This window comes from Xiphophorus maculatus, chromosome 6 (assembly GCF_002775205.1).
Source record: "Xiphophorus maculatus strain JP 163 A chromosome 6, X_maculatus-5.0-male, whole genome shotgun sequence".
NCBI lineage: Eukaryota > Metazoa > Chordata > Actinopteri > Cyprinodontiformes > Poeciliidae > Xiphophorus > Xiphophorus maculatus.
In genome coordinates this window covers 16,799,415-16,826,720 of record NC_036448.1, presented here as the reverse complement: position 1 = coordinate 16,826,720, position 27,306 = coordinate 16,799,415, and the positions used below count along the sequence as shown (strand labels likewise).

The 27,306-nt window shown below is 38.9% G+C and overlaps 1 protein-coding gene across 9 annotated transcripts in view; it reads left to right on the top strand.

Annotated features, from left to right (window-relative positions):
- The window catches only part of LOC102220018 (adhesion G protein-coupled receptor L2-like), a 128,529-nt gene that overhangs the window by 97,007 nt on the left and 4,216 nt on the right, over nt 1-27,306 (top strand). For 7 of the 9 annotated variants that reach the window (XM_023335451.1, XM_023335452.1, XM_023335450.1 and 4 more), the window contains 11 exons: nt 1,162-1,284; nt 3,331-3,536; nt 4,492-4,665; nt 7,302-7,511; nt 8,713-8,933; nt 10,083-10,149; nt 13,945-14,036; nt 15,424-15,592; nt 17,385-17,513; nt 20,667-20,763; nt 22,756-22,881. In XM_023335451.1, the coding sequence (XP_023191219.1) occupies nt 1,162-1,284; nt 3,331-3,536; nt 4,492-4,665; nt 7,302-7,511; nt 8,713-8,933; nt 10,083-10,149; nt 13,945-14,036; nt 15,424-15,592; nt 17,385-17,513; nt 20,667-20,763; nt 22,756-22,881 (1,614 nt within the window). The remainder of the gene's footprint in view (nt 1-1,161; nt 1,285-3,330; nt 3,537-4,491; nt 4,666-7,301; nt 7,512-8,712; nt 8,934-10,082; nt 10,150-13,944; nt 14,037-15,423; nt 15,593-17,384; nt 17,514-20,666; nt 20,764-22,755; nt 22,882-27,306) is intronic. The other 2 variants (XM_023335453.1, XM_023335458.1) reach the window with 1 other exon arrangement.

Genomic DNA, 27,306 nt, shown 5'->3' with positions numbered 1-27,306 from the left:
ATTTGAACGCGTGCTGCAAGATGAACTGTCCCGACCTCTTTGGTGGGAAACAAAAGAAACCAATTGAATGGCACCACTCCATTCAGACGGTTTCTTTATCGGCTTACTCCGAGCCTTTCCCATTAAGGGGTAGTTAGCAGCGCTGATAACGACAAGTTCTGTCTTTACTAAAAGCACTGATTAATACATTTGTGTAGTATACTCTATATTGACTATTTAATCACTGCGTTCTGGCTGCCCTCATGAGGCTGTTGAGCTGTCGCTTATCTGCAGCAATGAAGATAATATTTCAGTGTGGGAGCAAAGATACACCCACGAGGAGAAAGGAGAGCTGTTTACTTGATCTCCTTGCAAAGGTAAAACTAAAAGCAGAAATTGATTGTTTTTTTCTCCTAATAAGGTATTTTAGAAGGCCAAATTAGTTATCCGGGTAAAATCTAAGCACATGATGAGAAAAGGAAAAGGAAAGTGAGATGGAGCGGAAGAGTGACCCAAACCAGAGAACAGTTCTTCATCTTTGTCCGTCAGAAACGCCTATCTGCTGAAGTGTGGCTGTTGGTGATGGGAAGGGGGCAGATACATGTATCCTTCTGACCCTTTAGTAATTTCACACATCAAAGGGAACACCACCCTGCAGCTGGCATGCCGGAGAGCGAGAGAGAGAGGGTGGGGGACTGCAGGAATTTGGAGGATTTTCAGAGATTTGCTCATCCAGCCCCGAGTTATCTGAGCCCACGGGGGGAAGAAAAAGTAAAAGTAAAAGCACAATGATATGTTTGATCCTATGAATATTTGACATTCATGCTGCAGCAGGCTGTGCGCTGGCGTTTACTCATCCTCCACCACAGCCCTTGTCGTTATTTTTTTTTTTTTCCCCTTTGCTCTTGCCTCTGAGGCTTTCACAATGCCAGGAAACAGCTCAGTGACATGGGTTTTTTAAGTAAATGACACCCTACGGGATTTTGCCAAAAAGGCTCGACTCTGTTACTGTTACAATGAACGCAGAGTCTTTTACAGATGCAACACTGGGGCTTGATGGTAGATCTCTATTGAACACAGCAAAGCTTTTAAAATGTCGTCTATGAGTTATGCATCTCCCTGTTTTTTTTTTTTGTTTTTTTTCCGCTAACCTCCTCCTTTGTACCTTGTTCCATTTTTTAGTGTTGGATGTTTATGTAATAAGCACTGACGGCCATGTGCAAGACTTCAGGTTTCCACAGACGAGCAAGGGTGGAGCGACGCTTCAGCTATCCTCCAACACGGTGAAAGTCAATAGCAAAAATGGTGAGAAAAATAATAAAAATCACAGACAAAAACCATTCTTATCAGTCGTGGAAATTAAAATTTACCGTTGTGCAGTTTTCAACCTTACCGAACACCTGCGGGATTGATTTGGAAGTGCTGTTTGTACCGAGTGACCAGCACAACCACAGTGGCTGAGGTGAAACAATTGCTGTGAGGAATCCCACAGCAGTGCGTGACAATGCTGGTGACCAGCATGAGGAGAATGGGGCAGGATATTATGGTTGTACTCTGCTTAGGGTTCTGTCTGATAATTAATTACAATTTGAAATTACCAATATGTCTTGTTTCTTCAAGACACAAACTTTAATCATCCAATAAATCCAGTAAACGACACCAAAGGTTCCACTATTTGTAGGGAAACAGCCTTTCTAAGATGCTGAGATTCTAAGAAGCATCGTTCCAACAAAGAAATAATCAGCCAAGCAAAAATTTCTTTGCATTTTGTGCTAAGTGTAGCTTGACCTACTCAAAGCAAGTTTTCATCACTCATAAATGGACCTTCAATTCAAATCCTTTGTTTATCTCCAAAGCCATGAAAATCCATAAGTTAGAAAATATTTGAATAAGCACTAAGAAACTTAGATAAAAATCCTCAGACTTAAAAGTGGAAAGTAACATTTTATTCATTTGGTCAAGAAAACAGATAATTTAACAGAATATAACAGTTAGTGTGATGGATAGATGAATGGATTATATAAATTCTTTGCAATAGAAAACTTATGCCAAAAAAAACCAACAACAATATAAAACACATCTAGATATAATAAACATCTGTTAAAATCTCCATGGTTTTCTTTTAGTGTTATCTCTAAAAGAAAACCACATCTCCAGATTGATGAGTTACTTTTTCAATTTTGGCTCAAAACTCTAAGGGTTTTTCTTATCTTGATATCCTGAAGAATAATTAAGTCAAGACAGGGGCTGCGGGCATGCATGATGTGAAACAGCTGCCCCTGTGGTATGATGATAATGATTCATCCATGAAACGTCAGATGATGTTATTAGATTATTTTTTTTTTTTAATCTGATTTTTATTCTTTAACTGAATGGAACATAGCCTGTTGAATAGTTCAAGTTTCCATCTCATCTATTTACAGTATGGACCTAAATTATTAATAAATGAATATACTCTTTTGTTCTTTGCTTACTGTACACGATTCAACATATTTAAATATGTAAAATAGTTCAAATAAATTCAACTTTTATAACAATATCTCTATATCATGTGAAAAAGGGGATTTTTTTTACCTTCCTTACCATACGGCTTACTAAGCATGGAACCCAGAGAAACATTGGACTTTGTCTTTTGTCTTTGCAAAAAAAATAAAAAATAAATAAATACGATATATATATATATATATATATATATATATATATATATATATATATATATATATATATATATATATATATATATATATATACATTTATCACATCTGGTTTAAACTTTAAAGTTTAGATATAGACATGTTTACGTGGGTATATTTTCTTCTTCTAGCCATTTTCTAACCTGGGAACATCAGTAGACATCTGGCTTTCTTGTCTTTCCCATTTTGAAAGGTGGGAAAGACATAACTTTTGTCATAAAAGTCCTTTTATGACATAAAAGTCATAAAAGTTTTTATGACTTTTATAAAAAACTTTTTATGACTTTTATGAGAAATTAAATTTATGCCTTGGCAAATTAATCTTATGCCAAGATTAATTTAAGCAGCAAATGATAAAAAAAAAATGCTGAAGTTGTGTTTGTTGTTGTCAAACATCCTCAAATTAAAGGTTAGATTTTTGTAAAACTTTGGATGTTAAACTATGTTACTGGAATGAAACTATCAGTTTTTTTTTTATTTTTTTAAGACTTCTTACACATATTTACCAGCCATATGCTTAGGGTTCTGTTCATCCAAACAATGAACCCTCCAGTACTTGTCATTTAAAATGATACCTAATTTCTGCACTTTTGCATCAACTAAATACGTTATTGTGAATTTCTGCAAACTACTAGATTTTCTAATTGTCTCGTTGCAGGTGTGGCCAAGCTGGTGTTTGTGCTCTACAAGCACCTGGGCCAGTTCCTCAGTACCGAGAACGCCACACTGAGGGGGATGGGGGATCTGAACAAACACAACCTCTCCCTCACTGTCAACTCCCACATCCTGTCAGCTTCCATCACAAAGGAGTCCAGCCGTGTGTTTGTGGCCGACCCGGTGGTCTTCACTCTCGAGCACCTGGATGTAAGCCTCTTCCTGCGATTTGACCGGACCACCTAATAGCGCTAAACTCTGATGGATACTGAAGTTATACCATGGACTTTGACAAAAGACATTGAGGGGGTTATCATTGGGGCAAATTGTTTTGCAGTTAATGCAAAACTGCATTAACTGAATTGCATTGGCTCTGGCAATGTTGATTAAGGAGAGGCTGGATGTATGAATAAATATGGAGGCTATGACAGCCTCTGTTGCCTATTTTTGATAATTCAAAGGCATAAAACTCTAAAAGAAATCTTTAATCTCCAAGAAATGAGATCTTGTTACCAATAAGGTAATTTGCTTTGTTAGTGGCATTCATTTATTTGGGAATGTCAATAATTATTAGACTATTTGAAAGTGTTAGGTTGCCTGCAGGTATTGTTAATGGTTCCTATGCTTTTCATATTTAGTCACATTGTAACCATTAATGTATCAAATCTGAAAATTGCACTAGCCCCCTCCCACACCTCTTTTCCCCTAAATAAAATCATGCTCAGTCTTTAGATATTTAGCTAATTTGTAAATAGAATCCACTTGTTGGATATATAATCATCCAGTATAGAAACATATATTTTTTAAAGGCCCGAGAGGTTTATAAAGGAGGCATCATGTTGTAGGGAATGTTTTTTTTTCTCTTTGAGCAAATAAAGGGTAAATCTGAAAGAAAACCTCTCAGAGGCTGAAAGACACTTGAGACTAAGGAGGAGGTTCCCCTTCCAGCAGCCAAAACATGCAGCCAATTCCAAAGTAGATCGGTTTAGATCAAAACAAAATCATGTGTGAGAATTGGCTAGTCAAAGTCCAGACCCAAATCCAATTGAGAATCAGTGGTAGGGCTGATAAATATTTTTACAAGGCACAGTACATGTATACACATAAAAAGTTTATTCAGTTGTTTTTCTGATTTAGGTTCTTCTGTGTGTTTGTTACTTTGCAGAAGGAGCATTATTACAACCCTAACTGCTCCTTCTGGAATTACTCGGAGCGAAGCATGATGGGATACTGGTCCACTCAGGGCTGCAAGCTGCTGGAAACCAATAAGAGTCACACCACTTGCTCCTGCAGTCACTTGACCAACTTCGCTATCCTCATGGCTCATAGGGGAAATGTGGTAAGTGGCCCCAACCTTGCTGTTCTCGCCTGCTATTTTTCTTTCTCAATTAGACCTTCTGTCTCCTGTCCTGCTGAATGATTTGTGAACATGTAGCAAGTGCAAGAGTGGCATCTCAGCGGCGATAATTAGATTAGAGTTGGAGTAGAAGGTGAGCATATAAGCAGAAGGGATGGGGGAAGAGAGAGTGGGGCTGTCATTTTAAAAGAGCGACGCTGTGGATCAGGATAGGAAGTGGCACGACGTTATCAGAAGTAATTATGTTTCACCTGTGGTCCGTATCTAATATGTATTCTCCGTGCCTGCGTACCCGAGTATCATGGGAAACAGCAGAACCTTGGGTTTTTACTTACATTTGCCACCCTTCTTGGTGTGGTCCAGAATCCATTCAGCTACAAAATGCAATTACAATTAAATTACATGAAAAATAGCATGTGTAGCAGAGACCTAGCCAGTAATAAATGTAGAGGATAAGTATGTGGTTTGTTTAATAGTGCGTTCCAACTCCTGAACTTGGTGCCTCTCATCTGTCTTAACCTCAACCTTAACCACATCTTGAAACCAGAGCCCAGAGGCTGGGCTCAGCCTCACACCAGTCCCCATACATATCACCTCAACAGTAACTCCTGACCTCAATGTAATTACAAATATCACAGAAGGAACTGCCTCACTTTCAGGCCACCATGAGTTTGAGTGATATTTCTTATGGTCAGGGCTGCTTTCCTATTTTTTTTTCTGTTTCTTTGCAGCTTGGCCGGTTGCCCACTCAGTTTTAGATCTTCTGAAACGCTGCATGAATCAGCCGCACACGGCCGCTGCTCTTTGAGGCAATTTTTTCCCCCTCCTTCTGATGTCTCTTTCTGCAACACGCGCGGCATAAAAAAGGATGACGGATCGCATTCAGTTCGTTTGCCAAATGACGTCAGGCTCGATCGGGTTAAATTAGGGCTTTGCAGTTTGTCAAGCCTGTCTCTTGTTGATCAGTCAAACGCCCAAATAAGCGCTCAAGCACTCCTGGGTCTGATGTCAAGTTGAGCATATAGCGCTGAGAATTCATACATCTCTAACAGCTGCTTCATTTTGAAAAATAAAAAAAAAACCGGAAAAGAGAACCCTTAAAATCAAATTCACCCTCATATAAAAAGAAAGAAACTGTATTAATCTTTCACTGCAGCAGCATAATCTCTCTTTCAAAAAATGTGTAAATATCCAACATTTAATTTTAGTGCATTTATTCATTCTAAGAACATATTCCATTGTAAGAAATGATTCTCACCAGTGCCACAATTATTGGCACCTCCTGCTGTTAATACTTTACACATCTTCCGTTATGAAAAGAACAGCACTTTCCCTATAAATATTCAGAAGGTTGGCGTGCACACATAGAGGAATCTTTGACTATTTCTCTTTGCATGATATCTCTAGGTACCTCTGAGTCCTGGGTCCTTCTTTATGTACTCTACTCTTCATTTCACCGTACAGGTTTTTAATAGGATTAAGGTCTTGGGACTGGGATGCCAATTAAATAAGGTTGATTCATCGATGTCTTGTGAATCATTTCTGTACTAATTTTTTTACATCTGTTTTAGATTATTATCCTTTTGAAAGACACATTCTTAGTTTACAGGTAGAGTTCACAAGATTTTTAGAGTCTCCAAAACCACTGAGACATTCTGAATTTATTGATTTATATTTCTTTGGCTTCAGAAAGTCTTGATTAAGCCCAGGCTTCCCAAAGGAGGCTTTAAATCACCTGTAGCTTGGTGCTGAATTGGCACATTTATTACTTCTTTCATTGAGCTTTTTATTTTTTGAGAAACATTACTTTTATTATTATTATTTTTACAACCTCTCTTTCATTTGTTCTATGTATTGTAGTTCTTGCTTAGGAACTAATGTTGTTGCACTGTTGGAAGGAAATTAATGCAGAGCATTCTCCTTTCTTGTGTGCCCCTGAAAGAATGATTTCCCTGTCACAGTTGCTTTATTGACATAATGTTTTCTTAGTTATTTTCAACTGTGTCCTTTTGTTAATAAGATCAATGAATGTTTCAAAGTTTTGGCTTAAAGTTTTGGCAAATTGATATAAGAGAGTTGCTACTTTTCTTGTATGCATTTCCTATCACAGTCGATACCACTGCCCCTTATTTGAAAGTCACAATCTTTTTGTTTTTCCCACCTTGAAGAGTGATGATTCGAATTGAGAATATTTTATATAAGAAAACGGGATGCGAGGAATCACCAATGTTTCTTAAACATCCATCAACCCTCTGATTACTTAAAAAGTATTTTTTGACTTTTGAGTGGTGGCAATTTTGTGTTTTTTGTTCTCTGAATAAATGGACTTAAATAAAATGTACTTTTTCAGTACAAGAACAAGTTACTGCAATAAAATATTATTTTATATTAATGGCTTTTACTCATCTTTAGTAGGGTGCCAACAAATGTGCAGAGTACTGCATGAATATGACTATTATAAAACTAAACTGAACACCTCATGATTTTCCATTTTCTTTACGTGGATGAATGTTTCCACCAGACTGGACTTTAATCTCAGAGAATCACAAATGCCAGCTATTATGATGAGTAGTGCAGGAGCAAAACTGAATCTGTGCTTTCCACGTGTGTTTCTGCAGAGAGACGGGGGCATGCACGAGGTCCTCCTCACCGTCATCACCAGGATGGGTATCGCTGTGTCTCTGGTGTGCCTGGCCATCAGCCTTTTCACGTTCTGTTTTTTCAGAGGCCTGCAAAGTGACCGCAACACTATTCACAAAAACCTCTGTCTCAACCTCTTCATTGGAGAGCTTCTCTTTCTTGTGGGCATCCACATGACGGAGCCAAAGGTACAGGGGAAATTATACTGCAGTGGCTCTTAATTTTAATTGTCTCAACTTGAGCAATTAACCTTTACTAACCTAAATTTCACTCCTAATTTGTCTTTTTAAATGTTGCACCAAAAAGAAAGAAAAATTGCTACATTTGAGTAAAATTAAAGCCTACTTGGAATGGCAGACGGCACCATTTATAGTGTCTTTAATAGGCCTGTCACAATAGCAACTTTTGCTAGACAATAAATTGTCCCAGAAATCTTTGTGATAGATAATAATGTTGTCGTTTTCAACTAATATAGTGATGGCCTATTAACGAGAGTATGAAAGCTATTGAATTTATGGAAGATTGGGAAGAGGAAAGAGATTGCTGAAAGAAAGACGTAAGAAGTTCAATTTACATTTTGCCATGTAAGGAATACAGAAAATTTGTGGCGCAATAAAACACGCAAATCTGTGTCCTGGAAAACTAAATCTAGACATCACTCAGAATGCATCCTTACAGTAATAAATGGTAGAGGTAATGATAAGTTCCTTCCACCAGGACAGGGAAGCTGGTTAGAGCTGATTAAAAGATCTAGATCAATTTGGAAATTGGAAATTGTGCCAAGACCTAAATCTGCTGTTCACAGATGATAGTATTTTCATATGTAAAGCTGCTAGAGACAAAGTTTGACTCGGGTGCCTAGTAATAGAAATTCTTGCCACACTTTTCTGATTTTTATGTGCAGATCTATAGTTGTTGAAAACATGTAGGACTACTTGGTCAATTATATAAAATCCCCACAAAATGCATTGAAGAACTGTTTGTAATTTTAAGAAACGGTTTGCAAAGCAACACAGGCATCGATTTGCTGTATTGATGTCTGCACCTTTTGTGAATGCAGGTTCAATATTTGCTGTCCTCTTTACTTTCAAATAGGTTGCTAATTAGAACTTGAATTTGAAGGCTAAACTCAAACCAATAGACCTTTTGTAGACAGACAGGACATGGTGATGTTTATTAAAGCTGCTGAAGACCAGAAAATGAATACGTCAGATGAAGAAATAAACTCAGTTTGAGTAAACAAAGAGTAATAGGGCATTATAGTTTTATACTATGACAAAAACATGCAATAATCTTATTAAAAATTCTATTTCTTTTTTATTTCAAAAGATATTAAACTGAACTAAAATATCCTCTTGTGTGCAACTCCTTTGTGTGTTTCCTTTTCAGTTGGTGTGCTCCATCATTGCCGGAGTCCTCCACTTTTGTTTTCTGGCTGCGTTCACCTGGATGTGTTTGGAGGGCGTGCAGCTATACCTCATGCTGGTCGAGGTCTTTGAGAGCGAGTTCTCACGCAGAAAGTATTATTACCTCTCAGGCTACCTCGTCCCTGCGGTCGTTGTTGGCATCTCTGCAGCCATCGACTACAGGAGCTACGGAACGCAGCAGGCGTAAGTTCTCTGCCTTCACTGAATCCTTTCTCCTGGCTTTGCACAGAGAAGATATAAAAACAAAAATCACGAACTTCTCTACTTAGACACACCCACACAGCATGCATATGGAGCTCTGTGCTAATGACAGTAATATCACAGGGAGTAGTCCACCTCCGGCCCATGGCAAATTTACAGCCTGTCACTGCAGAAAGAGGAGGCTGTAAGCATAGGAAAAGCATTAATGAATATGCTGGCTGACTGGCTTGCCAGTTCTTCTTATTTATTTATTTTTTCTTTTTATTCTTTGCAAATGGATAATTACTGCCCTTATCAGTGCGAAGTCTATGCGCTTCTGGACTGGTCTTTATCCAACCAGTAAACTTAGGACTTGGAAGGCTTTAATCTTCTAATTTGAAGAATGAAAGTGTACGCCATTTTTCACTCTCCCAATTTCTTGCAGCAATCCTCACTTCATTTATACATTCTGAAAAATAAAGACCTAAGGAAAGGGTATTGCTTTTTTCAAACTTCTTGCAAGACATTGTTTGCTAAACACAGACTTTGAAATTACTATGAAACATAACTTTAAGTGTTCAGCTAAGGCAAATGACAGCACCAGTCACAACAGTGACAAATATGAGAAAAACCAGGCAAGCTGCCACAACTACCTATCCCTCAATTTTTAATCCTTCAATGTTCAGCAGGTGAAATGACCCCCAGAATCACCACGCCCACTAACACTTTTCAGAGCAGTGAGCCCTAAACCAGGACAAACAAAAGTAGCAATAACAGTAAAAGATGAACCACTTTAGAAATAAAATGAAAATAATATAATAACAAGTCTCAGGTTGCTATTATCACCTACTTTCAGTGCAATCTCAAAACAGACAACGGTTTTGCGCCCAGTCTGCACATTTGCAAACACTGAAACTTATAAACTGAAAGCACAAGCATGATAAGAATTGCTTTTCACTCTGCAGCATCTCGTGGCACAGTTCCAACACCCTTTCGAGGTCGAGTTTTCTTCACTGTAGTCTGAAGAGTTGCTACTCTGTTGCCATGGCCTATCATCTAACCAGCTCCTCTGTGCACTAATCAATACGACTGAGCATTGTTCTGGCATTGAAACGACTTGATGAACTAAATGTTCCTTTTTACGTGTTCCAGATGCTGGTTGAGAGTGGATAACCATTTCATATGGAGCTTCATTGGACCAGTGACCTTCATAATAGTGGTAAGTTTTAAAATTTGTGCAAGCTTAGGATCGTTTTTTTTTTTTTTTAATCGCAGAGAAGCTTTGGAAACAGTTTATAGATTTTCTCTCCATGTGTGCTGGCAGCCTCTTAGCTCTGCTTTCTCAGATCAATTTGCATGAAAGGAAAGTGGTCCCATTATAGCTGACACGAGGACATCAGTGTCCACTCAGCTATGAAATCCTATGAAATCAGAATTGTTGAGCAGTAACAACGCAGAGCTTTTCGGTCCTCTCGTCTCAACTAGAGAATACTCCCCTTCCTGCAATCAGGAGGAGAAATCGTTTCAGGCATGAAGGTCATTTGCTCAGTGGGAAAACAAGGGGGATGACGGTGAAGGGTGAGTTGGGGGGGAACATGGAAGTAATGAGTGGGTGGGCCAGACAACCATTACCAGAGTGCACTGCCCTACTGAGGATCATGACACATCCCCAGCCAATCCCGGCACACAGACATCTCCATCTTCACTTCTTAATATTTCATGTAGAGTACACCGGGTTCGCCGCAAACTCACAACACACGTGCAGAAGAGGTGAGAACAAACACACGGCGAATGTCCATGCAGGAACATGCATGTAAACGAGTCCAACGGTTGTATAAACATGCAAAACCATGAGAGGAGCTGCATGGACTCCTGCACTGGTTTTATGTGCTTTATTTGGCAGAGAAGTAAGAGACCTGAAAACTGTGGAGGATGGCTCCTTAGAGACCAAGCATGTAGGGGAGGAGGTGTTTTTGGGGGGGGATCCATATGCAGCTTTCTGCAGAGTGCCTCCTAGCTTCTCTACTCGCCGTCCGTCCGTCTGTCCGTCTCGCCGTATCTGTGTCATCACTTACGGCTGTGTTGAATGTATCTCCAGCCGCTCGGCTCATGTGGACGTAAATTGGCCCCAGTGAATGGGAGACAAAACTCTGTGATCTAAAAGCCTCTTTCTGTCTTTGCAGCCGCTCCTACTTCTTCCATCTTTCTCCCCGCCGCTGTTCGGTTACATATGCCTGCCCCTCACATGCTGCTGTTTCCCTTCCAAGACTATTTTCTGTCATCTTGTCATTTTTTTTAGACTGCATCCATATGGTCGGATAATTGGGATTCTTTCTTCCTGCAGGAGAACAAAAACTTCAAAAATGTTTATAATTATAGTTTGCTTTCTAGTAAACTTCAGCTTTTTTCTACATTTAAAGATTTTTAAGCTTTAAGAAAAACGCGATTTTAGTCGACCTGAAGTTCCTAATGGAGAGAAAAGGTTCCATATACCCCTGTTGTTTTTCATGGAATCTATCGTGCAGCACATTTGAACAGTTAAATATGGTATCAGACCAAATCAAAGCTCATCCCCTCCCTTCCTTTTGTGGCCACAGGCCCTGCGGTGCTTACAGAAAGACATCCTGAGAGCATGGAAACCTTTTCTGGATGTATGGCTTGAATCACTTAAATGTTTTTCCTGGCCTCGGTAGAAATTGCCTCTAAAATATGGCATTCAGCTCCCGTTGCTCCCACACCCACCTTTCTCTCCGAAAGCTTTCTGAGCTTTCAGCCATGACGTGTTAAGATTTGTTTGGGCTTTGCCGCGCGTGCGTCCTCATCTCGTGTAATTGCGCTCCATGTTTGGCGTCGTCTGTAATGACAAACATGAGAAAGAAAGACAAACAGCGAACGCAGCTCGCGTCAAAGCCTCGAGTCGACTGAGGAAGACCAAAGTGATAACCTCTCGCTGTTGATTTTCTCTGTGAAAGTCAGAAGGCCTTATGATCAGTATAAAATTTTCATAGACCTCTCACTGAAGGTGTGTTGCTTCCTTTCAAGCCAACACAATAAAAGATGTAGTGTTTCTTCTCAGACTATATTGGTTTCTGTCTACAGTGTCTTTCAGAAATATTATTACCCCTTGAATCTTTTTCACATTTTGTCACAATTCTACTACAAACCTCATTTAAAGGGATTTCATGGGATTGGCCAAGACAAAGTAATGCGTAATTTAAACCTGGACAAAAATAATACGTGGCTCTCAAAGTATTTCTCAAACAAAGACATCAAAAGTGCGGCATGCTTTTGTATTCAGCTTCAAGAGTCAATAGTCAATTGCAATTGCAGCTGCTAGTTTTTCCGAGAATGTCTTTTACGAGCTTTGCACAACTAAAGACTTAAATGTTCATCCTATTCTTTGCAGAATAGCTCAAGTTCAATCAGAGTAAATGGAGAGCATCTCTGAACAACAATTTTCTCATCCTATCCAAGAATCTCTGTGGGATTTTTCGACTGGGCCATTTTAACACATGACTATTCTTTGATTTAAACATTTCTTTTGTGGCTCTTAGTGTCGAAGTCCTGCTGGAAGGTCAACTTCTCTCCTCCAGCTTTTTCTCCTAAATTGTCCTGGATTAATGCTGCAGTCATTTTTTGTTTTGTTTTTTTCAGAAGTTGGAGCTTAGAGTTAGGAATGATGTCACAGCTGAGTTAAGAGTGTAGTTGCAATTCGCTAAATAAGAAAATTTGCTATTTGTTGTGGTTTACAACTTTCAACAATGCAAAAGAATAGGTTTCTCTTCATTTCATACTTTCAATTTCAAAAGGAAAATCGTCCCAAGTAAATAAGTTCCAGCACTGTGTGCTTTTCTAAGAAAACATGTAGACCAAAGTGAAGTTGCCAGAGAGAACATGGAAAAAGACCAAGACCCAGATTTCTCAAAGATTCTCAGACTCCACTCAGAGAGCTCCCATTTTATTCTAAAAATTCCTGCTGGGGGTGCTGTGGTGGCGCAGGGGTTAAGCACAAGCCCACATAAGGAGGCCTTAGTCCTTGATGCAGCCGTCGCAGGTTCGATTCCCTTGCCGCATGTCTTCCTCTTTCTCATTACCCTACTTTCCTGTCATAGCACTTTCAAATAAAGGCCACGAGAGCCAAAAAAGACCTTTATAAAAGAGTGACTCAGTTAGCTGCTAAAAGCGACAGAAATTTCTACCTTACTGAGGTGGCGTGGTTGACCCTGTTGCTAGGTGTCTTCACTGTAATTGGTTTATACATAAATGAAATGAGACATAAAAAAAATATGCCCCCAGTATAAGTGATCTGGATTTAGAAGTGTCATGGTGATGAAACTATGCAAATTGGAAGCATCACACATTACATTTACATTTATAGTGATAATGTGGACACTCATTGTCTACTTATATCAAGTTGTTTTATCTGGCGAAATTATGCTTTGTGAAAATCCAAAGAAAAATCTCAGAATTTCAGCAAAATTTTGTATGACTTCATTCAGAGCTCATTTTAGTTTTGAGACTGAAATGAGCTCTACAAGCAGTAACCCCTTCAGCATTTCTCAGTTGGAAGTGAGAAGTACGGTACAGTTTGTATCCACAAACCGATACCAGAGACACCAAAGTTATTTCAGCCAAAGAAGATAAGTCTAGGCATTAGAGAGTAGAGGGGTCCTAATGTTTCTTATTCTAGAAAATATTCTTTTGTTTGTGTCGTCTGTTTAACAAGTTAAACAGATTTTTTTTTTAATTCAGTTAAATCTCCTTCTGTTCCTGAGACAAAAGCTGTGATTAAACATCAATGTTTGAGAATTTCTTAATACAGAACTGAATATTTAAATGCAAGCAGTGTTTAAATACATGGTTTTAACTCATTAGAATATCTGGAGTACTCTCTGTGAGGAAAGGATCTGACTACATCTCTACTGACAGCACCTCAGCCTGCACTGCAAGCACATGGAACGGGATGCCTTCCTTAGTGCAGTCTATTAACCCTGATGCACATCTGTTTTGACAGGTCAATGTCATCTTCCTGGTGGTGACGATGTACAAGATGGTGAAGCATTCCACCTCCATGAAACCCGACTCAAGCAGGCTGGGGGGTATCAGGTGAGGGGTGTCACTCTAGGAGATTAAGAGGCCGGGTGTGTTGTTGCTTGTTTTGTGACTGTGTGCGTTTGTGTTTGTGTGTGCGTACTGAGAAAGGTATGAGGGGGAGGGATGGTGGTTTATATGCGAGGAGAAAAATAATACACGCCATCGCCGCTTCTGCCTTGCTGCTATAATTTCAAAAGCTGTATTTGACCTACACATTTTATTTGATTTTACTTCCAGCCAGACCCACGGTTTACCCTTTCAGATTTTATTTTCCTTTTCAGTCTGTTGGTGGTGCTTTTTCAGCTCACTTTTATGATTTCAGTATTTGCGCTACTCATAGGTATATTGCCTATTTTATTTCTTCATAAGTGCATTTTTGACCTTTTGGCGTCTCTTTGCTGCTGTGTTCTCGCATAGTTTATAGGCACATTTGGAAGATAGATCCCAACCATATGTCTTGTTGATTTCAAGATGTGTAAAATGGGGGGAAAATAATTATATGAAGTGAGTTTTAGGGGTGGGGGTTTTCTTCCATCTCCCTGCTTCCAGTGGGCTGCTTTGGGTTGATAAAACAGCAAATCCCTGACCATTTCTGCGCTTGGAGCCTTGTTCAACAATATGTTTGACGGCATGCCAGCATATGTTATGTAGGCGTTTGATTTTTAGGCAGCAACTCAGATTTGGGTCCAAACCAAAAAAAACGCTGAAAAAAATGAACAAAATAAAACATTTTAATTGGCTTTCGTGCTTGTTTTAGCTCACATAAATGACACATTTGTGGATGCTGCGTTTTGTGCAACCGTAACTAGCAGTCAAAACCCATTAACTGTCATTAATTAAGGTCTTCCGCTATGGTGTATAGAGTTTCTGTGTTGTGTATATTGGAACTTGTTAAAAAGTTGTCTGAGTTTTTTTTTTTTTTCCCCAGACCAAAAACAAAATTACATCCCTGGAGAAGAAGCACAAACAAGTGGACAGCATGTCTAATAAGCCATGATTATTATTCTGATTTCTTTTCAAGTGACATGTTGATAGTCTATTTCTCCCCTTGTCTCCACACTCGCTAGATCTTTCTCAGAAATGGGTAGGGGGGAGGACTCCCCTCTTTCTGTTGCTTTTGTTGTCACTGAAACTGACTGTTAGGCTATCTTGTATCCTTTAGACTTTCCTCAAAAGGCATCAAGTCAAGCCTGCTGTTTGTGCCGTCTTTTCAGCTACCAAACTCTGATGCAGACCAAGGAGCTAAATTTATATCTAACTGTCCGTGCAACATTTCCAGAGCAGGAAAAGTAAACCAAAAATACATATTGTATTAAAGTGCAGTTCAGAAGTTTTGAAATGTAGCACAATTTTCCTTTTTCAGTTGTTAATCATCACTTTCCCACCTTTTTTTTTGCAGGTCATGGGTGTTGGGAGCTTTTGCTCTGCTTTGTCTTTTGGGACTCACATGGTCCTTCGGCTTGATCTTCCTCAACGAGTCATCCATCGTGATGGCTTACCTCTTCACCATTTTCAACACTCTGCAAGGGATGTTTATCTTCATCTTTCACTGTCTGCTTCAGAAAAAAGTAAGAAACTGCCTTTTGGGACTAATGCAGGGGTGAAAAAACAGTCGAGAGGACCTTGTTTGTCTGTAAAGCTGCCATACAGTATGTATTGTGAAAGTATTAATACCCCTCACACTTTCACAGCTTTTGCAACTGTCCAAGTTTTTCACTGGGATTTATGTCACTTTAGATGTGAAGAACACATACTTCGTATTTAATTGAAAAGACAATAATACTATGCCGTTCTTTACTCTTGATACCCCTATTGAATATATAAAGTCTCTAATTCCTTTTTTTCAGAAGTCAGATAGGATAGAGAACATCTGTTTTCAAGTTTTGCCACAGATTCTCAATTTGATTTATGTCCAGCTTTTGACTGGGCCGTTTGAATAGATGGGTATCCTTTGATCTAACTCACTCCACTGTGGCTTTGGTTGTTTGTCTTTTACATCCTCACACAGAGTTTCTTACAGGGTTGCCATGTATCACACTCCATCTTTCTTCCCGTTAACCCCATAGTATATCATCATCATTACAGTATGAGTGTGCTTCATTAGGATCACAAAGGAATGTCTGGAATGCACTAGTTCACAGCTAACACACACATAGCTCAATTGTGCGTACGTATACAAAATGGAGCCTATTTGATAGTCTCAGTAGTAGATGCCCACTTCTCTCATATGAAGGTACAAAGAGACCTTGACGTACAGATCAAGATAGGAGGGGAGAAAATGAAAATCACAGCTGCTTGTCGTTTTTTACCAGTATATTGCTTATGCAGTAATATTGCTGGAGTCGTGTTTCTTGGTCTCAACTCACCAGAGAATGTTTTTTCCACCTTTATACAACTGCAGGTCTGATTCCTTATGGCTTTGCTTCAACAACAGTTTTTTTTCTTGACAGATTTGTGGATTGACATTAGTCTTGTTTTCCACCTCAGTTGCGGATCTCCAGAGTTACTGAGTAGTTACATCTACCCAGTCACAGCTGGTCGCAGTAGGTTACACAAGATTTTATTTAAGGGTATCAAACTAAAGAGAACTTTATGCAAATAAATGCATGTCACTGTTGTTCAGAATTTTACTAGTTAAAAAAATTGGATCCACTTTGTGTTGATTTTTCACATAAAGTCCCAATGTAATGCATTTAGGTCTTTGGAGTACAAAACAAAATATGAATACTGTAGCAAGGCACTATATAAGTTTACCTCTTTCATTCACTTTAAACTTATAAAATTAAAATAGCTTGCTTGAGTTTTAGAGCTCCTAGAAAACTTTATTTCCCTAAAACTTGCATAATGAACAAAAGAAAAAATTACTGCAATAATTAAACTTCTAACAAATAGATTCAATGGCTGATGCAAAGCATTGATATCTTAAATTGCTTGTTTATTGGTTTTTATTATTGCATTTATTGGTTGCATATAAATTTTGTTATTTGAGAAGGAATTTGAAGTTGGTCAAATCATAGCATACAGATGAGTAACTGATTATATGTTTTCAATGTAACTGCAAATTTCACTTAATTTAAGCCCAACACACTCATTCTTCAATGCTAAGTATGTGGATAATTTATATTTTCACAAATATTTTTTCCTACTTAAGCAAAACAGATATTCGAGGGTGGCTTTAATTTGTAGCATGGTACAGGTTTCCTGTCATCCCAGTTCTTGAAGGTTTGGCATTTAAACTGCTGTCGGCTGGCTGCCAGTAGATAAAGATTTGGGATTTGCACCTCTCCCTGAGGAGAGGCGGATGTGTCAAACTCTATGTCCGTGTGTTCAGTTTGTCCTAATCTTTTTGCTGCTCTGCAGGTCCGGAAGGAGTACAGCAAATGTTTCCATCAGTCCCAGTGTTGTGGCGCTCTGCCTTCTGAGAGTTCCCACAGTTCGGCCAAGGCAGCCACATCTCGATCCACAGCCCGCTATTCCTCTGCTACACAGGTACGGCAACGGGAAGCAAGCAAGAGTTTCAGCAATAAAACTATTTTTTTGTGATCTTTTAGATTTTTGAAAAATAAGTTGAGTTATTTTGCTACATTTTCATGTAAAGAAATCCAGCTGAAAGGTTTAAACCAATAGTCACTTAACCTTCAAGTGTTGAGGCCTTGTTCCCTTGTGTGACTTCAGCTAAAAGCACATGGTTACATACACCATATAAAAAGACACACTTTTTTTTCTTCACTGACTAAATGTTTCCTATTATATGTCAGTGAGTTTCTTATACTTCATAAATGGCTAAATACTAAACCTTCAAATTCAGAAGATGTCATATATGTCTTTAATATTTGATAGGATTGCCTTTTAAGCTGTATGACTTAGGTTAGAAACATTCTGGATTTTCCCCTACAAGCTTTCTCTTGATAGTTTGCTGGCATTTTGGCCCATTGCTCCTGAACTGGTGGAACTTAGTGAGGTTTAAAGACCTTTTTACTTTACTGCAAAAAGGTCATTCTCTTTAAGTCACTTTTTAATTAATTTGGTTGTTCATTTCTGAAGATTATTGTTATGACATATAAGTTGTGTCTGCCAGGTATATGTTGCTTCAGTATTTTCCACAAAATGTTCTTTCCTGATGATGCCATTTATTCTGTGATATTACTGATGATTGCCACAGTAACAATATGACTTTACTAAATAGTGAAATATTTAACTCAACAGTGATATTTCTGCTTTTGAAAACATAAATAACATTCCAATTATTAATGACTTCTAAAACTTTGTTATGCTGCATTAAACAAGTGTCACCAAATGTACTGCTTGAGTACCATGTGTTGAGCAATCTGCATGCATGATACCTAAATAAAAATTGTTGCAACAGTTCTTTTCATGTTTGAAATTGCATACACTTCTATTCCTATAAAGATAAATGTAAACTATATTCTGTGACCTGTTATGCCCAATACTTTACTGTTTGGAGGATGATTTTAGTCTTGCAAGCATCCCTGTTTTTTCTCCAAATGTAGCAATGGTCAATATAGCCAAATACTTAAATTTTAGTGGAATACTTAAAATACTTAAATTTTACAAATTCAAGAGACAAAATTATAGTTTTGTGACATTTTTGAAGGAAATGCCTTCAAAAACTCAACTTTTTTTGGCAAGTGCATTTGCAAACTGTAATGTGTCTTTTAATGCTGCTTTCAGAGCAGTGGCTTCTTCCTCGCTGAGTGGGCTTTCGGCTTGTCTCAGTACATGATTCATAATAACTTTCTTCCCAGCTTCTGCCAGCATTGTGTTTGCTTTTGTCTTTAATATTTCTGTTCTTTTAACGCTTTTGTGTCTCTGTCTGGTGGAAGAAATTTAATACAGAAAAAAGTATAGTAGTATTTATTTGTGATTATTGAGAAAACCCATTTAGGACACAACAAGATGTTTAAAAAGTAATAAAAAAAATGCTCTTGGTTATTTTCTAAATCTAATATCTTTTGAAGTCCTCATGAGGTGAGGCATTTTTACGATCAGCGTCTGACAGAAGGAAATTTCTCTCAGCCAGATAATGAGTGAAAGATTTACACGTTTTCAGAAAGCAGTCGCCATCGTTTGTCAGCCGAGCTTGTCAAAATAATGATGTGAGTAGATATATTTGTAAACAAATTACAGCCACAACTGTTATGATGCTGTACAAAACATGTAAGATGCTTTATTTCATTACACAAGTCAGATCAAGCAAGAAATACATATGTCAGAATTTTATAGATAGGTAAACCTGTTTGTCATTTTTAGACTTTGTTTTGTTATGTGAACAACAAAGCATGCAGCTCAGTTTCATTCATAAAGCCAATACTTATTAATATAATTACGTCTCCTTTCTGATCGTTGAGCCATAGATTATATTTAGCATTAGGAAAATCTCTCACATTTGGATCAATTAGCTTGTTTTACAAATATTGAACCAGAGTAAAGCTCCCTCCACACTGACTGGAACCTCTGTTAAAGCTATTTAAAAGCCTCAAGGCCTTTTGTTCTCTTCCTTTCAGCTCCCCAACAGCTTTTCTACTTGATTAAGGTCTGCAGACTGAGATCGGCACACAAGATCTTGTGTGCTGTGTATTGATTTGACCCAATGTTATTATTATATTTCAAAACCTACTGGTACTACGGTCTAAAGTATCGGAGATCTTTAGTTGTACTAAGGATCTCAGATACTTTGGGTAAGATACAGACCCATAGCATTACTGGTCTCCCACCATGCTGTGCACTGGGCATCAAGCGCTTTTCTAAAAGTGGTGTTTCATGTGAGACCTATGGCCTTTTTTTGACATCGATCTCAGACCTACATTTAATATGTAGATGGGACCTAAAGGTTCTACACTGGATTCTGCTTACTCCATAAACTTTGCAGGTCTTCTACCCCCTTCCTAACCATCCTTCTTAGTGAGGAGTGTAGCAACATAAATGCAGTCCTTTACGCTTTTATGTTATGTTGTTATGTTATGCGTCCTCATTTCCCACTTTAAAGAGCGACTGAAAGTTATTTGGCTCTCTGGTATATTTATAGATTCACTGATCAACCTAAAAAGCAAAGTACAAATAAAAAATTTGAAGGGTATGGAAATTGTGAAAAACTTCCCCAACGTTAATGAATACAACACACAACAAAGCAGATTTTAAACTGTGGCAATTTTGCTTGATTTCTTCAATCTTATATAACTGAATAGGTTTTTTTTTAATGATTTCTTGAAAAGCATCTGCTCTTAACTTAAAACATGGGCACCCTGTGGGAAAGAATTGCTGCTTATCCCACTTATGATATCTGCTCCTAAGACTTTTATGAGGTCTCATTTAGGGAGCACTGCTGGGAATTCGGTGGCTGCTTCTGCTCTTGCTGCTCAGAGTAGAAGAGAGCAGCTCAGAGTCAAATTACAAACCGTAAGATTCTCAATTTTAGGGAGCAGTCGAATCAATAGCATGTTGTGGAGCTTTGTGATACACAAACATGTCATCAGCTAGCGCGTCAATTAGATCCTAATTTATAGAGAGTATGGTCTGAATCACAAAACCACACAGCCACTCAGGCCTGGGGACCAGAAGCCTTGAAACATACCAGCACCATGTTGAGCACTAATCAGCGGCTGCTTTTTTTTCTCAACGCAGAGCCGCATCAGGCGGATGTGGAACGACACTGTGAGAAAGCAGTCGGAGTCTTCCTTCATCTCAGGCGACATAAACAGCACCTCCACGCTCAACCAGGGTAAGCAACTACTGCCTCCGTCATCACCAGACGAGACACGAGCTCTGTTCTCTTTGTGATGAAGCTCTGAATTAACAGTAAACACTTCAATGGATGCAGCCTGCATCGCTTCGTGCTGACTGAGAGGAGAGGGAGATAAGGCCCGATTTCATGCCGCTTTTCTCCAAACGAACAGTCAGATGCATTAAATGCTCAAAGCTTTGCAGCATTTTCTCACTTGTCTCTGCTTGCTTAGACTAAATAAATGGAAAGAAACAGACTAATAATATATTTGCAGTGCCTCCCTTCCTAGAACCCCTTTACATTTTGTCACATTACAACTAAAAGTGTGTGCGTGTATTAATATGTTGTTATGAGATAGACCAAGCCAAAGTTGGGGAAAATTGTGCAGTGGAAAGAAAATGATAAGATTTTCTTTTCAAATAAAACTCTGAAAAGTGTTGCATGCATTTATTTTCAGCTCTTTAGTCCTACAAAAATCCTGTCAAACATCCACAAGAGGTCATCTAGTTTTATATAGTCCGTCTGTGTGCAGTTCAGTCCTAGTGTGAATGAGGTTGTTCTGCCCTGAGAGCTTTGTTTGAGAACTTCACTGAACAAACAGCCTACTTAAGACCAAAGAACACATCAAGTCAGGGATAAAGCTGTGTAGAGGTTCAAGGTAGGGTAGGGTTAAAAAACAGCACAAAAAGAGAACAGTTCAATAGGTAGAAGTGAAAACATACCAAGGGCAAGGAAGAATTTAGTCAGTCCAAAATTCTAATGGTAACTCTGGAGGAGTTGCAGAGACCTACTTTTTGAGTGGGAGAGTACATCAACAGAACAGATATTAGTTGTTTGGACCAAAAGAGGAGCAAGACAAACTCCACTGATGAAAAATAGCCATGTAGCCCACACAGTCAGCATGTGGAATAAGGTGATCTGGTCAAATGAGTCCAAAATGTACCTTTCTTGCACTTATGAAAAATCTGTGGTTGTAGAAAACTCCATATGACTCTTAGGAAAGTACCCTCGGTGTGAAACATGGAAGTGGCAGCATCATAATGTGGGGATGCATTTAATAAGCAGAGTTGATAGGAAGATGGATAAATTCAGTCTCTAAATTTGCAAAGCTAGTCCAGACTTACAGCATAGCTGCAACTACAGCCGAATTCAGATGCATACTACAGTTTCAAATATTTAGTGAAAAAAACAATTTTGTTCCAAGTTGCAACAGGAGAAAATGTAGGAAAGCAGTTTATCTCTTGCAAAGCACTGTTGTGAAGTTTATTATGTTATAGATCAGGACTAAAGATATTGTCATCCCAAAGTGACTTTGAAGGTAGAAGAAGAGGACAGAAAGGAGCAAAGTCGAATGGGGGTCAGCTTTGCAAGCTTTGGGAATTATTCCAGCATCATGAAACCCAGGAACCGGACTCTGCCAATACAGATTTGGCTTCAGTTCAGCACGTTTTTTTTTCTTTTTTTTTAAAAAGCGATCCTTGCCAATACAAAGTTTCACAGCAATTCATTCTAATAACTTCGGATGTGTTGTTGCATTCCCGAGAGCTTAGAAAAGCTCATGATTGTTGATGAGGACACTGTGTTATTTGTGGTAGGCCGCATGGATATGTTTCGTCTGCTGTCTCGAATGGATGAGTTTGTTTGGATGAATCTGCCTCACATAAACTTTGCAGCTGATTATGTTGCCAGGCTTTGGTCAACACTTGTCCCTATAATGTTGTTTGTCAGTTACATCAGCGAGCTGTTTGAGATACGGCACGCCTTGACCGGCGTTTCCGCGGCTGCTCTGTCCGCACACAGTCGGAGCAGAGGCCGTAAATCTTCTGCGGCGAAAGGTTCTGTACAGCGAGTATCAGTGTTTGTTTATGGAATCTTCCAGATGCATTGCCGCAAAAACCTAAGAACATGCAACCTTGAGCTCACTTCCTCTACTGTTTTCACCTCCTAATTCTCTCCCCTTTTTTCTGTTTCTTCTTCCTGTTATTGCAGGGATGACTGGCAACTACCTCCTAACTAACCCCCTCCTTCGAACCCACGACACTAACCCCTATAACAACCTCCTGGCTGAAACGGTGGTGTGCAACACCCCCTCTCCACCGGCCTTTCACTCCCCAGGTGCACATCCTCTACCCCTGCCACCTCACGTCTTCTCTTTCTTTGTCTTGCACAGATTTGTGGTTGTTTCAAAAGCACACATGCAGCATTTTGAGAAGTGTTCCCCGTTCTGGAAAAAGAGAGACAGATTGCAACCACTTTCAGGTCTAGTCTGTTAAAGCTACAGCCAGCTCTTTATTTTTTAAGCGTGAAGAGTGAAAATCTGGCTCTGGTTTCAAAGTACACCTACCAGCACTTCCGAGGCTCAATAATTAACATGTTTTATCCTATTTGTGTAAAAACAACAGGTTGTTAGGGTTTAACAGCGAGCTGGAACATCAGGCGAAGCAGCCTCAATAACAAAATCAGCCTATCAGGACCTTAAAAGCGCACTAATTAACACTTTATATCTCATTTGTTTAAGCCATTGGAAAACAACAATTTGCCATTTTGGGGTGGGTTATCTGCCAGTCTTGGAGTGGAGCTGTTCCCAGGCAACCAACTAAGAGAGAAAGAGAGCGAGAGAAAGAAAAGAAAGTTAACAGCCTTCGCCAGAGGAAATATTCCAGCAGGAAGTTGTCTTTTTTATACATTGCACATACTTGTGCAATTAATAAATGATCCTGATATCAAGTGTTAATTAGGGAGCACCAAAGGTGGCTGCAGCAGGGCTGTGTTGCCTGGTTAACAGCATTTATTCTGTATGCTATTTTAGTCACTGCAGCTTCATATTCAACAGACGAATCTTGAGAGTGATGTCACTTTTCTCATCTGTCTCCCTGCCAGAAAACAAATCCTTTTCAAAATGCCAAACTGTTCCATGAAGTATGTTGGATTTTTCGTTTTTATATGTGAAAGCAGTGGAGACTGAGACTGTGACATGGCATAACTGAAAATGTTCAAATTAATTATACAGACTCCACCTTTTGTCCTTCATGGCTCACATCTTCTAAGTGTTGTATTTATTTTTCCCTAGTTTTCCCTTTTTATAACGGAGATCAACATCACAGTATTCTTCTTATCTGGTCTACTTAGAAATCATGTGGGAATTTCTTTTTGGTGAACACAGCTGCAGCGTATTAGTCCAGATTATTTATATATGCATATACTGTACATATATGTTATTATCGCCACCTGACAAAAAATATCCGAGGGCGGTCTGGAAAAAAATGGGATTAAATTAGTGAAGATTTGTTTGCCCATCATTCAGTTCACATTCATGCATCCATAATTCATCCACCTATTCATTGGTTTGTTCATCATCCATCCATCTGTTTGCCTCCATCCACCCAGCTAACATTCAGGCATCCTCTGAGTTGTCTATCATAAACCTTTATTGTCCACCGACGTGCATATTTCATGCATGGATTATTGGGCGTTATCACACAGTGACAACTTATTGAAATCTCGACATTTTCTGAAGATAAACCTGATTTGGAACAGCGCTGTGCATTGTGACCTAGTTCCTCTCTTGCAGAGTGAAAGAAGCCCAATCAGAGGAGAATAAAACAGAAGCTCATGACGCAATGCGGGCAGAGTTACAGGCCTCTGTTATTTCACAGGCACTTGATGATAAAAAGGGAATACACAAGGCGGCAGAATGGCAAAAGTGTGTATGGAGCGACTGTGCCGATTAACCTGCTCCAGTCTCTGTTGTTTTGTGCTGCGAGCTGGCTGGCAGCACAATGCGCACTTTATGCTTTGAACTAATGAAGCAGTGATTGGACCGAGCCACTGCTGAACTACTGAAAACCAGATGCACTGTTTGATTACATTTTTTGTTTTTTTCAAAATTGATTAATTTAGTTTTTATTGAGGTGAGTGCCTCTGCAGCCAAGCAGCTCAGGTGCAAAACTTAGCTGCTGTTTTCTATCCCTAAAATGTTTACCTGCCTAATCTGTGTAGAATAATTGCATTTTAACTCTGGCGCACAGGAGACCGATAAAAAGAGGGAATATTTAATTACCAGGTAATTCTCAGTGTGTGAGCATAAATCCTTGCCTTACACACTTTTTTTCTCTCCTCCTGAGGCTATCCTCTGTTGTTATTTGTGTTCCAACACACAGGCAAAACAAAAGAAATAGTTCACATGCTTATAAAGAGAAAAAACAGACAAGGATTTAACATATGGAAAATAACGTTAAGGGAGCTGCAGCAGCATTACACACAAATGTCAAAACCTGGTGCGAAGATCACCAGCCAAAAATGAAATGCGCATAGAGAGAAGCTGTCAAGCTCAACACAGGCATATACTAAGTTTGCCTGCTATAGTCATTACACTTAGCTCCTGGAAAAGGATGAGCCTGTCCTCCATTATAAGTGTATTAATACAAAGTAATATTCTGCAGATGTCCGACTGATGCAGTAAAAACTGGAAAGAGAGAACATATTGAATGAATCTCTGCTGGAACGTTTCCCAGAGTGCAGCTGTCGCCATGTCCAGTTGAATTCTGTTCACATCATTTCCCTCCCTTTCCCGGTGGACAATACCTGTCTGCAGTGAAAATAAATAAATAAATTCAAATCCAGGTTGCATGCAAAGATAAATGTACATTTTGAAGCAAAGTCTATCCAGACACAAGATTGATAACCCCCCCGCCAGCACCCCGACCTTGATTTGCATTTTGCTCTTTGCACTTAATTTTTTTACTCATTCTAGAATATTTTTTTACCTCCTTTGTACATTTTTTGACATACTTGTTTAAAACCCAGTTCTTACCATTTTTTTCTTTTGTTTGCCAGAAACATAATATATTCAACTCACAATAAACTTTCCTGAATCCAGACTATTAACTAAATCATCAACAAAATGCCTTGAAACTAGTTCAGTATCCTCACAAGTTAAAATAATTAGGTTGTTTTAACTACTTTTATTGAGCTATTCTGGATAAATGCAGGCCCGGCTGAGAGCCTTTATCAGCTCTCCCGCTTTGTCCCTGCTCGTATGATCCCTTCTAATGCCGCCCTGGGCAACTGCCTATGTTGCTCAATCAGCAACATAGGCTGATTGAGGGATATTCCAGAAATGCCTCATGGTTAAACTGTGCAATGCCCAATGAACAGTAAATACAATTTACAGCTGCACCCTCAAGCCACAGCCTCAAAATAGAGTAGCCTAATCTGAAAGCGATGGGTATAATTTGAGATCTTGGACAACCCCCCATTAAAGTTAATAAGGGCTGGTCCACAATCACCTTACTTTTTGCTCTCTGTACGTTTTTGGCACTTTCCATAAAACACTTTTTGCTTTTTAACTTATTTTTGGTTATTTTTATTCATTTTCTGACTAGCTCATTTGAGACTCAACACTGACATCGTTTTGAAAACGATTAAAATATAGTTTTTTTTCTGTAATCTACACAGGGTCAAAAAATATTCATATAGACTCAAATATGTCCCTACATCCCTACCTACATTCGGTTAAATGTAGTCTTCAGCAAGCTTGTGGCATAGCTATTGGTTGAATATTGACAGCACTTCTTTTTTACCCTCCTAGATCTCATCAAAACGCTCAGGAGGGGCATTAGAAATGTCACGGTCAGACAGCAGGGAAAGAGGAGTTCTGCCATCAAACCGTCAGTTTCCTAAACCACACATAAAAAACCTTGTTGGGTCTAAATGACAAAATTTCTAAAGACCGTGGGAGGGTTAAATACAGTAAAGCTAATTTAAATTGGTAAGTTTTCTTTCTGCCTTGGAACCAGCTGTAGTACCCAATTCTTTAGTGGGGTTGCAGTACAGACTATTCCAAAGGATTAATGTTTACCTGCTTTATCTATTCCAAAACCAGCTTTATTAGTTTTTGGAATCATTTTCTTGTGGAAAAGTTTTTAGGTAGTCCTTTTCTTTCTATATTCCACCAATTTTGTGAGAGTCCAAGTATCACAGGCAGCATAACAAACTCTACACCTGACAGTCATCGTAGACTAGAGAGCCTCAAAACATACTTTTTCTCATTGAGGCTAAATATTTCAATAAATTTACAAGTCAGAGGATATTGGGCACTGGTTTTCCATCAGCATCCTGTTGTAACAGGTTTAAATTGAGTTCTGGCTTCTGGCTTGCTATTGCACTCTGTTTCTTTCGTCAGAGATAATAGTTTTGTTCAAAAGTTGAAACCTGGTTTCAGTTATATCTTCCATCTGGTCAGCGACCCCAAACATACATCAAGACTGGTTTTAAGAAGGATAAACATTCTAATTTTTGCCTTCTGGAATTTCCCCAAACTCAACCCTATTGAAAATGTATGGGCTTATGCTTTAAAGCTCGTTGTGTGCCAGGAAACTAACCACTTTAAATTAGCTCTACCAACTCTGCTAAGAACTGTGTTCAAACATCCAGTCAGAATTATGCCAGGAGCTTGCTGGTGGCAACAAAAATTGTGTGGTTTCTCTGCAACTTCCTAAGGGACAGTAGTTTGAACATCAGTAAGGGTGTCTGTAAGTA